The sequence below is a fragment of the Polyodon spathula genome, chromosome 11 (assembly GCF_017654505.1).
Source record: "Polyodon spathula isolate WHYD16114869_AA chromosome 11, ASM1765450v1, whole genome shotgun sequence".
Lineage (NCBI taxonomy): Eukaryota > Metazoa > Chordata > Actinopteri > Acipenseriformes > Polyodontidae > Polyodon > Polyodon spathula.
Window position 1 is genome coordinate 43,812,226 of NC_054544.1, and position 13,497 is coordinate 43,825,722.

Below are 13,497 nucleotides of genomic sequence, written 5' to 3' on the forward strand. Positions count from 1 at the left end.
GCAGAGAGCTGCAGGCATTTATACAGTTGACCATCTCCCGATTAGCAACAAATTAATCACTTAAATTAATTTGGAAGATGGCCACCTTCTAGACAAGGTTTTTATTTCTACACTGGCAGAGGACGAGCTGCCTAATCTCACCTCTGCCCGAAACAAAACAATAACAAACAAAACACACTGCTACACCATCATATAAAAATACAATAAATAAATAAATAAATAAATAAATAATAATAATAATCATAATAATAATACAACAAAACAAATACAAAATAATAAACTGCACAGGGCGGAGGGGTACCCCGTTCTAAAATAAACAAATACGTTTACAGGGCTCCTCACCCTGTTACATGTGTCTTAAATTCAGAGGAATACGGTATTTAAATATTGAAAAATACTGAAGGTTAGAGAGGGTTTCTTACACAGTATACATGATCTAAACTGAGATTATAAATTCACAAAATATCGAAAATATAGAAATCAAGTTGAAGCCGTTGGGCAAAGCAATTGTTGACTTTCTGATGTATTTATTTTTATTAAAGGCATACAATATAGTCTTCAAATAAAAATAGCAAAACAATTGCAATTGCGTTTACAAAGAAGGGATAAGGGTCAATAAAATTCAATTTTTTTCTTACAAGTGATGGGCAGAAAATATTTACATGGATGTTGTTTCATCTTTATTTGCAGAAATTAACTTTTATTTTCCACATTCTTCTTTTTTCCATGTGTATAAAATCCTATGTAGGTCAAAAGATCACATAAAAAAATTAACATAAGCTCTATTGCACAAAGTTGGCCAACATGGAATTTGATACACATAGAATAAATAAGAATGTGGTAATAGACAAGTTAATTTCTGCAAAAATACCCTATATAGCGGTCCCATTAAAGGTGAAATTATACTTGTATAATGCCCATCTTAATGCCATCTTACAGACCCTTTTTTAAGAATACAGTAATCTGTTGCATATTCGACTGTGGTGGGACCAGAGTAAGGGGGGGGGCGCTTATGTAAAATGTCGGATGAATGAATCCTGTTTTAAATACCACCACACGCAGCTGTAAAAATTACTGTATTCACACAATTATTGTTTGAGATTCAACTTTTATTAGGGAGCTCCCCTAAATCCCTTGTTTAGAAAGATGTAGGGTATTAATGCTTGTGACAGAGTAGCCTGCCACTCGCTGCTGAGTGACAGGCAGGAAAGCGAGAGGTTGAAGTTGATACAACCCACAGGCCAAGAATATTTATTTACATATCAACACACTGAACAGGAACTTCTCTGTTCAATAAAACTAACGTTGCTGTAGCGGTTGATCATGGCAGATAAATGGTTGGATACGTGGATACGCGACGGATTACATAATCCATAATAGTACATAATAAATACAGGCCGCACCAGTACATAGTGCAGGGAGAAAGTTGTTCAAGAGGCGTTTCTCAGTGCTTCAAAGGGTCTGCAAGTTCCACTTTTGCTGCTCCGCTGCTGCAGTTTGACGAAGTGCAGGTTGGGTGTATTTAGTACTGAGCCTGTTTGCAATTAGCTCCTGGAACATTATTGCTTGCTTGTCACTTCATTTCCCTTCCACAATTGGTCATAAGCAGCTCAATGATTGCTTGAATCTGTTGATTTATTAGGGGAGCCAGCCTAGACACCCAGGAGGAAACATTTATTAGTCAGAGTGTTGAGGGAAATGCATGTTTATGAGCTGTGGGGCCACAAGTACAGCAAAGTATATGTGGCTTTTGAGATATACTCTACAGTTTTTTTTTTTCAATTATATTTCTCTCAGATCAATAGTAGAGTCTCTGAAGGAATACTTTATGTCATATATACAAAGTACATTCATATAGAGTACATCCCTAATATTATCTTGCGTGTGTTCTGCTAGATCATTATTTGTCAGTATTACTAATTAATGAATTGTGGGGCTGCTCCTGAAAAGACTTGCATTGAATTTAATGTCTTGGAGGCAAATATGTGAGTTCTGTATATTGCATTTCATTTGCTTACACTGAGATTCCTAATTCTGATCTATACTAGGGGTAACATGAAATAGTCAACTAGAAAAGTTTCTTTCAAGGTTGAATCGCACCCTTTAATCTCAAAGCAGTATAAAAGCAGGATTTTACTACCAGCAAAACTACAAACTTAACAAAAGTAGTAGTGTTTTTAGGTAGAAATGTCAATATTTTAATTATATACAGCTGTTTGTATTTAAATGGAAAATAATTGTGAAGCGTGTGGTTGCAGATGGACTTAATAAGCAAATAACATATACATGGCATTTCTGAACATTAATACAGGGTTTTAAAAAATGTCATGCAGTTTTAAATATTGTGCACTGTGAACAGGATGACATCTCTGGTCATGCTGTAGTAACCAAGAAGAGACTCAGAGGCTGAGAAGGCAAGTTTAAGCGCTGGTGTGCACATTTTAATACATACACAAATAAACTAAATAAAAAACACTACAAACACTTGACAGAACACAGCTGACAAAATAAATGCCACCCGTGATCACCTTATTTATACACCTGTGGCTGGAGTCTTAATTAATCATTTAAACATTTATTCAATTGACAGCTCCAGCCACATTTCCACATGTGTTTTCTCAGCCACCCAAAATTCCACCCACAAACACATACCCACGCACTACACTGCCACATGGAAATTGTTATAGAACCATACGTTCACAAATACAGCACCAGACATTATGAAATACATGATTTATTAATATTTTTGTGATGACTAGCTGATTGTTTTAACCTTGACAATAGTCACACTGCATTGGAGTTCTGCATTGCATTTGTTGGCTCTCAGATTCCCTGTACTGAGTCCCCTATACTACAGTGATATAGATCATCTAAACTGCAATGGAATGGCTGGTTCTAAGTTCTTTGTTTTAAATTTGCTCTCTCTTTCTAAAGTACCAAGCTCACAGTATTTATTAACCCCTCAGTACAGGACAGAGAGACCTACTTGCAAATAATGAAACTCGGCTCTTACATTTTAAACATATAAACAATTCTGATATTTACTGCTACTGAAGGCACTCTATCCAGCCCCAGAAGCTATGAATGCAGGAACAATATTACTGTAATGATACCTATCAGAGAACAGGAGCCTGACTAAAATGTATAGTTTGTTGGTATTGAGTGGAGGTTTTAGAGGGGCCACAAGAGAGCTAAATATTACCTGCGAGAGAAAGATTCCGCTTTACAGTGCACATAAAGATTAAACGGTATCATCGTCTTCAAGGAAATTACAAACAGCACAAGAGACTAGCTCAGTCATTGAGGTGACTGATTGCACGCGGCCCATCTTCTACACATGAAATAGATCCCTGACTTCCTTACCCACACAATTAGATTGTTCACATTTTAAAGATTGCAGTACATATTTTTAAGGACATATCCTGTATACGTTTTCTTATACTTTCTCTTCTTTTACTGTCACCTGCAGTTCCATTAGGAAGGGAGAGGGGGTCTTTTCAAAATCATTTCATTTTGGATTATGGCATTGTGCATACATATTTTTTAGATACCCCCAAGCACACTTAATTCACCGTATAGAAATGAATCTTTAAACATATAATAATAAAACAAAATTAAAAAATGAAAAGAGCGCTCCATTGAAAAAATACTGTATACTACAACTTGGTATGAGTCTGACATTTTACAGTTATCTTAACTGATGTATTCTACATGCTGTTCAGCTTCACTGTGTGTATCATTTTCTGTTTCTGAGTTTAAAAACCTTCTTAAAACAGTTAATAGTTACATTCTGGTGCACCAGCTGTACTTAAATAGTTTGAGAGCAGTACAGAGGCCACAGGGATGTATTCAACTTCAGAGTTTTGAATATAAAAGTCAATGGATGTGATGACTGAAGCCTAACATCATATAACAAAATGAATCTAATGAACAACAAGAATACAGTAGTTAGGATAAGTGTGATATTTCACAGCCAAGTTGCTATTAAACAGGGAGAGACAAACGAGAACACAGAAATGATGTATTGCTGCTTTTTATTAATCAAGGTTTTATTTATTAAACTATCATAATTGTTTCTGGAGAGTGTCTCAATATATTCTTGTGTTTATCCTACTTTTTTTCTACAAACCATTCTTTTAAAATGGTTTGATGTATAAAAAAAAAAAAAGAAAATACATGTATTTATTGGTCATTTTTCTTTACAGCATATGTATAAATCCAATGCACATTTTTGTAGTGTGGACCAATTGGATCAGTGCGCTGATGTGATGCACATTGGGTTCTGTGTTGGAAACATGTAATCTTTTACCAATTTTAACAATTGTTCAAGTAAATAGTTGAGTTTTTAATCGGTTCTTTACAGTTTGTTAAGTGCATTTCGGTATCTCTGATTTTGTGATGCTTGAACATAAATAAGCAAAAATATAAGGAGTCCCCAGACATGTTATTTATTTTTTGTCTAATTTTATTTTATTCTTACTTATTTTATTTTTAAACATACTAGCTGCTCTCCAATACAAGTGTACTGGAGCCGATGCCACGTTGTTTGACACTATTAAATGATACAGATTCACAGCCCTCCTTGCGTTATGGCCACAGGTAGGCTGGGATAAACACTTTAAAAAAACAAAACAAAACATAGTTTTGACCTATTGTTACACCAATTTCTAGTATACAACACACAGTCAAGGTCAAATGAAACTAAATTAAATGACGGCTTATACCGAGCACTGTTTTATAGATCCCCCAAGAACACTTCATTTATAGTATAGAAGTTGCTAAAGAGCAGTGGAAATATAAACACATTTTTTAAAGGGATATTTAAACAAATAATGCAAAAAACTAATGAAAAGAACAATCCTTTGAAAAAATGTCAAGGTCAAATTCCATTCAATTCAATTCAATGCTGACTTTTATACAGTTCTGAACCTGAGGCTTCGTGGCCGACAAGCTGCTGTGTATTCTGATGTTACCCAAAACCGATTTTTTTTTATTTTGCTTTGACAGCAGCTCTCCACAGCTGTGAACAGACTGGGCTAATCCACAATAACAGAGCTGTGTGTGTGTGTGTGTGTGTGTGTGTGTGTGGACAATACCTGGATACTGTCTCTCGTATCCAGGTATTGTCCACGCTCCAGCTCAGGGAGGCCCAGCTGTGAATACTGCGGACACCGTCTGTGCTGGTTGTGGCCCTGTGGAGCAGGCATCAGTCAACAGCCTGCCCGGGTCACCTTTGAAAAGGATCTGACCCACAGCATCTCTGTGCCTTTACTGTTGAGCCAAAGCAGCTGGCATGCAGTCCACATTGCACAGTCCGCTTATGCTGTGTGGAGGTTGGTGCTGAGGAGGTGTCCTTGTACACAAGCCCTCCATACACACAAATGTACAGTAGACTACCTTCCAACATGTAATGGGACACATGGTGGACTAGGGGTTGTACCTTGTTTTCTTAGTTATTAATTTGGTCACACACACACCAAGAAATACTAATTTCTATGTGGAAATAATTGTTTGGAATTAGATGTTCACAAGCATTTTGCCGTGATAGTCAAAGGAAGTTGTATCAAATAATAGTCTTAGAAAATCTTAGGAAGCTGTGCTACAGAAGGAAAACAACTTTTAACTGCATCATTTCAGTTTTATTTTTTGAGCGTTCTTTAAGTTTGACATTACTTAAACCTTGATTTCCATTACTGAGTTTGAGTAACTGAAATAAAATCCACTCAGCATGATTATATTGTAAAACTAAGAAAGTGTAATAAGAAACAACCAATACTTATTTGTCTTAAAGTTGAATATGGCTATAAAACAGAGAAATAGGACAGATCATAAAAGTCACACACCAGGATAAACTTGGATCTTTTCCACTCTTCTACTCTCATGTCTGCCTATGCCGGTTGGTCTCTTCTTGTGGAAACAGCCCTCTTTGTCTCCCAGCCACAATGCCTGGTTCTTTCACAGAGACAATGGAGCGTGAGATGCACAACTTGCAGGATCTGTCACTTCTATAGGTTACAGCAGTGGGAACAGGCATGTCTTTGACAGCCACCCTGACACAGGTGACACTTTCTGTGGAATGCCTCTGCCATCAAATAGCTGCATGGCTGTGGTTTTAACAACCCTTTGAATGACATCATAAAAACGCTACAGAGGTTTTTTTTCTTCTTTTCCTTATTAATTCAGCATAAAATATTTTAATTAAACAGTGAAGACGGATGGTGATATTCATTGCGGCAAATAAAAGGGTGTGTGTTCAACTGGTTATTGCTGATACCTGCTAGGCGTAACACAGACTCTTGTCTAATGCCTGACATTGATTCTGCAATATATCAAAGCTGCATCTCTCTGTTGCAAGTCAGTTTTAATCATGATTGGTCAGACGGCAGATCCGTGCTTCTATATCTGTACAAGTGAACTGTCTGTTTGTATGTAGGTAATCAGTTTTCATGCTACCATATTTACAGATTGTGCATTTACATATTGAATCAGTGGGATTATAAAGAAATGTCCTCCATAATTTGGCTGTAATAACCTTGCTATGTTTTCTATCTTCACAGCTTGCCCACCTGGGACATTTAAATCCAGCCAGGGTGCCGATCTGTGCCTGCAGTGTCCTCACAACAGCAGATCCAACACTGAAGCGGCTACAATCTGTATCTGCAGGAACGGCTACTATCGGGGAGACTCGGACTTCCCCTATGCACCCTGCACTGGTGAGTACCTAGCTCTGGAGATTACTGTGTAATCGCACACAGACTCGCATGTGCTTATACTTGGTTTCATGTGTTAGCCCCTATCTGAGTACACGTGCCTCCGAGTGGAGTCCCAAGTGCAATCTGAGATGTTTATAAATGTACTGTATGGTATGTCTTGATTGTCCAGTTGGTGCAAGACCTTGAAGGTGGATTTCTAAGTTTCACTTCTCTTCAGCTCTTTTCTAAAAAGCCCTGCATGCTAGCTTATCTCACATGTAATCTCACAATCAGGTCACATTTACCAAACCCAATAAAAAATGTTATGTTGGATGGTCCATTGTCCATAAATAGTAAACATTTAATAATTCTGCATTTAGAAATACTAAAGCCTAATAAATTAAATCACAAACATTTTGACTACGTTCCATTACTGTGACCTATCAATTCTATTTGACACAATTCCTACAGACCAGGTAGGACCAGAAAAAAGGTCACAGTATTGCATGATTCCTTTGGAGTGAGAAAGTACTCAAGTTTTTACAAAACCAGATTGATTCTGGAAAAGAGAAAAATTATTTAGAAATTCAATATTGGAACAATGGAACTTGGAATGTAGGAATGTACACATCAAACAGAGGTCAGAGAACCACTGGCAAACTCAGACCACAACATGGTCTCATTTGAAGTGTTTTTTAAATCCTCAAAAGTAAAGACTAAAGCTAAGGTTTACAATTTTAGAAAAGCAAACTATGAAGGCATGAAACAGAGACTAACAGAAGTAGATTGGACTAAAATAGAGAAAACACCCACAGAAGAAGGATGGTTGTTCTTCAAAAACGTAGTACTAGAGGCGCAAAACAATTATATCCCTAAAGTAGACAAATCTAAATGTAAAACTAAATTGCCAAAATGGTTTAATAGATCAATTAAAAAAAATATTCAGCGAAAAAAGGCACTTTACAGAGCATTAAAAAAGGACCAAAAAGAAAGTACACAGAAAGAGTACACAGAACTGCAAATGCAAGTCAAAAAGGAAGTTAGAAAGGCCAAGAGAGAAATAGAAATGAACATTGCTAAGGGAGCTAAAACCAATTCCAAAATGTTTTTCCAATATTACAACAGCAAGAGAACATTCAAAGAGGAGATTAAATGTTTAAGAGATACAAATGGCAAAATCGTAGAGGAAGAAAAAAAAATAGCAAATATGTTAAATGATTACTTTTCACAAGTTTTTACAAAGGAAGATACTGACAACATGCCCCACATGTCATCCAGTTCCTATCCAGTTTTAAATAACTTTAGCATAACTGAGGCAGAAGTGTTAAAGGGACTAGGAGCTCTTAAAATAAACAAATCCCCTGGGCCGGATGAGATCCTCCCAGTAGTACTCAAAGAAATGAAAGAAGTAATTTACAAACCGCTAACCAAGATCATGCAGCAGTCTCTTGACACAGGGGTGGTACCGACAGACTGGAAAATTGCAAACGTAATACCGATCCACAAAAAGGGAAACAAAACTGAACCAGGTAACTACAGACCAGTAAGCCTGACTTCTATTATATGCAAACTTATGGAAACTATAATAAGATCCAAAATGGAAAATTACCTATATGGTAACAGAGTACTGGGAGACAGTCAACATGGTTTTAGGAAAGGGAGATCGTGCCTAACTAACTTGCTTGATTTTTTTGAGGATGCAACATCGATAATGGATAATTGCAAAGCATATGACATGGTTTATTTAGATTTCCAGAAAGCTTTTGACAAAGTCCCGCACAAAAGATTAATTCTCAAACTGAACGCAGTTGGGATTCAAGGAAACACATGTACATGGATTAGGGAGTGGTTAACATGTAGAAAACAGAAAGTACTGATTAGAGGAAAAACCTCAGAATGGAGTGTGGTAACCAGCGGTGTACCACAGGGATCAGTATTAGGTCCTCTGCTATTCCTAATCTACATTAATGATTTAGATTCTGGTATAGTAAGCAAACTTGTTAAATTTGCAGACAACACAAAAAGTAGGAGGAGTGGCAAACACTGTTGCAGCAGCAAAGGTCATTCAAAATGATCTAGACAAGATTCAGAACTGGGCAGATACATGGCAAATGACATTTAATAGAGAAAAGTGTAAGGTACTGCACGCAGGAAATAAAAATGTACATTATAAATATCATATGGGAGATATTGAAATTGGAGAAGGAATCTATGAAAAAGACCTAGGAGTTTTTGTTGACTCAGAAATGTCTTCATCTAGACAAAGTGGGGAAGCTATAAAAAAGGCTAACAAGATACTCGGATACATTGTGAAAAGTGTTGAATTTAAATCAAGGGAAGTAATGTTAAAACTGTACAATGCACTTGTAAGACCTCATCTTGAATATTGTGTGCAGTTCTGGTCACCTCGCTATAAAAAAGATATTGCTGCTCTAGAAAGAGTGCAAAGAAGAGCGACCAGAATTATTCCGGGCTTAAAAGGCATGTCATATGCAGACAGGCTAAAAGAATTGAATCTGTTCAGTCTTGAACAAAGAAGACTACGTGGCGACCTAATTCAAGCATTCAAAATTCTAAAAGGTATTGACAGTGTGGACGCAAGGGACTTTTTCAGCCTGAAAAAAGAAACAAGGACCAGGGGTCACAAATGGAGTTTAGAAAAAGGGGCATTCAGAACAGAAAATAGGAGACACTTTTTTACACAGAGAATTGTGAGGGTCTGGAATCAACTCCCCAGTAATGTTGTTGAAGCTGACACCCTGGGATCCTTCAAGAAGCTGCTTGATGAGATTTTGGGATCAATAAGCTACTAACAACCAAACGAGCAAGATGGGCCGAATGGCCTCCTCTCGTTTGTAAACTTTCTTATGTTCTTATGTTCTTATGTTCTTATAGAAAGGCAAAGGTAACAATAAAAAGACACCCAGCTAATTGTGCTTTAAGGACAGGGCTGATCTTGAAAACTCCAGGGTCGCTTATCCAGGTTAATATTAGTCATTAACTTTGCAGTTGCTGCTCCCTTCCTTGCAGAAACTCGGTAGTCTGGTTTTTGAATTTCTTTTTTGTTTGTGTCACTGTTGTTTTCTCGTAACCCTGTCAGTAACAACTCCTCTGTGAGCTGTATGTAGTGTCTTTGTGAATGGGGTCATTTCAGTCTAATTGAAAACCAGTGCTGTATGTTCCTGTGTGTGTGTGTGTGTGTGTAGCTCCCGCCATTTTAGATAAAACCATCACCTTCTGACCAAAGACTATCGCACTGCCTCGTGAGGATTTGTCTTTATTTAATCATCATAGGAACTCACAATTACAGACAGTAAAGTGCAGTATCCTTCATGGAAAGAATAACTGTTATCTGCTCGTATACTTTATTTATTTTTGCTGTCGTTACAACGATCATCCACTGTAACATCTGGTCACTTGACGGCACGATACGCAAAACCTCGATGACAGTACAATGCTGTTGATATACATTTTACATTATTAATGTTCTAAGCATTGTCCATGTGTTGTTGTATATTGTGTTCTCCATACTGTACTGCTACATATAGAGAATGCACCTCTGACAGAGTTTGTATTTCATTCATAAAAACTCGGGGGCAGCCACTGATCATTACAAGCAATGGATTAGTAGTCACAAGTGAGTTCAAATACAGTAAAGAAAATCATGCTTGTTAACAAAGCAAGTCACGATTGGCCCATCCACACCGTCTCTTTTCGTTCCTCCTGGAGGGTAGGATTTCTTGATTCTCTTTTTATCCACGGTTCTGATTGATTGCGCCTCATATGTTCATTCAAATGAGAGCATAAAGTGAAGTTTATTTTTGTATTGTTTTTTTCCCTGTTCTCCTTAGTATAGATGTCAGTCTGGTCTTATGTAAGCTTGCACACCCTCCCATCTTTTCAGTACACAATGCGTTAATTCATGCTGATGTTGTACCTTTAGTTTTCAAGTACGTTAAGAACTATAGTGTTAAATGTTTTAATATGACATTTTAAAGCGAAATATGAATATTTCGACAACTTTTAAAAACAAACTGTTATAAACTATATTATTTAATGTTGTGCTAAATTAAAATAAGGCTGCTAAGTGAAAGGAATTAATTTATTTTAACTTTTTCCCATAGGCCTGTTTATTCTTAATAACTATGTGTATGTGCGTTGCTTTAAGAATGGACATGTGTCACAAGAATGACGATTGTGTTTTGAGTTGTGACTTGTCACTGTGATGGGCAGCAGTTTATCCTAGCGGAAACGTTGATCTGTACTTGCTCTTTAAAGAGAATCTAGCTTTTTGTACAGTGGTTGAGATCTGGCACAGAAGAGAATGAGGGACAGGGTTCAAACCAGGGTATTGTCTCTTCTCTTCCACAAGTCTGTATAGAAACCCTGCATTGCCAGTGAATAGTATTTCATTACCTTCCTGTAGCAGGGGGAGATCTGTGCTGACTCTGCTGGCGTGTTCATAGTGCTGCAGGAAGAGGGCAGCAGTCGTCCAACACCCACCTGTGGGTCATGGCAGTGACACGGGGAGGTGGGAAAGGGGGTGTGTGGACTTTCCCTTTCTCTCTGAGTGGCTGAGAGGTGGGTCTTGGGGGGATTGTTAGCCTTATAAAATAACCTTCTACTGTTTCCGTAGGTCTGCCCTTTTAAAGACGTACCGGGAAGTATGGAAGCTCGAGACAAGAGCTGAGAAATGGCCGGACAAAAAGAAACCGGAGCCGACTCCAAGAAAACCCAGAGGAGTTAGGGATAGTGGGGAAACTGTGGGCAGACCCCCTATTTATTATATAGACAGTTGAGGAACAGACAGAGTAGGGCAGGGACCGGGGTCATGCGGGTAGCGAAAAACAGGGTAACACTGCCAAGTGCAGCACCTTTCATTTATAGTTTTGTTACTGTGTTTTATTTTCCCCTTTTTCTTTTGCCTTCTGTTTTCATTATTATTTTGAGCACCTGCGAGTGCGCCCGCGTTCAATTTGTTTACCAGCCTTGGTATTCCCGTGGTTCTGTCTATTATCTTTGACGCCCTCTGCAGGTAAAAAGAAATCACTGCCTTAAAATAAAACTGGACACCTATGCAGTGTTTCAAGTACGCCTGTTCTGTCTCCTGTGTCAGTGAATTACCCACCACCCTTCCTTTCTCAGCCAGTTGTCTGTACTTGTCACCTTCCTATTTTGCTCCAACTTTATCTCTGATGTGGAGCAGTTGTATGGTCTGCTCCTGCTGTAAATCTCTGCTTTTAAATAGGAAAGGAAAGGCAGTTCAAAATCTCTCTGATTAAGCAAGTGACGGATTGGTTGTATCTGTAGTCTGTCATTGGGGTGGCAGTCTGATCGATTGAGCCCTGCTGAGCACCACCTTTTTTCAAAGATTGCCTCTCGTCCTCTGTGCTCTGACTGAGTAGAAGGTAGTACAGCTTCCCCTTCTGCATTTCAGATCCATTACTGTTCCAGATAATTGCTTTCAGACACACTTGGGATACAGTAACTGCCCAGGCTCCTGTTCCATAGTCTTTTTTTTCTCTGGTGCATATTTACTTTTAAAAGTCTGTAGTCATACTGTTTAAAAAACATAAAGTATACCATACATGATCACACCCATCAAATTATCACCACTGTCTCCTATATATATTGTATTGCTAGACTTTTGCTTGAAAGGAGCTTAAAATAGTTTGAAAAATAAGAAATATAAGACACTTTTTAATGTAAATGCTATTACATTTTAATAACTTGATAATTACCAATTGTTGCTGGCCTCACATTTTTAACTGCTCTATAATTACATGGACTGGCCTGATAAACAACATTAGAAAATACTTCAGTACCGTCAGCCAATCAGCCTCCAGCTCTAGCGGCCTCCAATAGACGGTAGGTGCCCACTGGAACATCTCAAAACCAGCTATGGATCAAATTTAAAATCAATCTGCTTATATACCTGTTTTTTTTTAACCCTTAGCGATCCATTTATTCAGCACTTGTCAGGGCCATCAGGTCCAATTTATTTTCACACGCATTGTTTATTTTATACGCGCAGATTAAAATACCTTCAGAGTAAAACAGTTTTAAAAGGTGCTGCATAGCAAAAGGACATCAGTACTGAATCTCCAGCCGAGCCCCACGCCTTGTTCACTGTATTTTTCACATACCTCTTTATAATCGTGCATACTGATAAATCAATCTCCTGATCAATCATTTTATCACCAGACTCCTCAATAATGCGATTCAAGTCATTATTTTATTACTACAATGTCTCATAAAGCTTTGCTGTTAGTGATATTCTTTGAGCGCTGGATGAGGAAGCAGCTATTTCCTTTGTCGGCCATTGAAAGGGTTTCTCTGCTATTTCTGGAGAAAAAACAACTAGAGACCTGTGCTTGACGTTTTTTGATGATGTCAGACCTGGTCCGACATAGGACCGCAAAGGGTTAAAATTACATTCCTGCTTACAGCTAAACTGGCAACATAAGAGACTTCCTAAACTCTGAGTCTATCATGTAAATTTTGATTTATTGTGACACGTATCAATACAGTGCCTATAGGAAGTATTCACGCCCATTGGATGTTTTCACAGTTTGTTATGTTACAATGTGTGAAAAAATGGGGGGTCTAGATAAGTATTCACCCATAGAATTCACACAGTAAGTTAAATGGAGTCCATCTATGTGCAATAAAAGTGGTTCACATGATTTTAGATTAAATACACCTGTCTCTGTAAGGTCCCACAGTTGAGTTGTGTATTCAAAGTAAAGATACTATAATGATAAGCAAGGAGCTTTCAAAACTACTCCAGGCTAAAGTTATGGAA

General features: G+C 37.7%; 1 protein-coding gene across 4 annotated transcripts in view; it reads left to right on the forward strand.

The window, feature by feature from the left end:
* LOC121323239 (ephrin type-B receptor 1-like) overlaps positions 1-13,497 on the forward strand; it is a 275,028-nt gene that overhangs the window by 155,786 nt on the left and 105,745 nt on the right. For all 4 annotated transcript variants that reach the window (XM_041264173.1, XM_041264174.1, XM_041264175.1 and 1 more), the window contains exon 4: positions 6,558-6,713. In XM_041264173.1, coding sequence (XP_041120107.1) covers positions 6,558-6,713 — 156 coding nt within the window. The remainder of the gene's footprint in view (positions 1-6,557; positions 6,714-13,497) is intronic.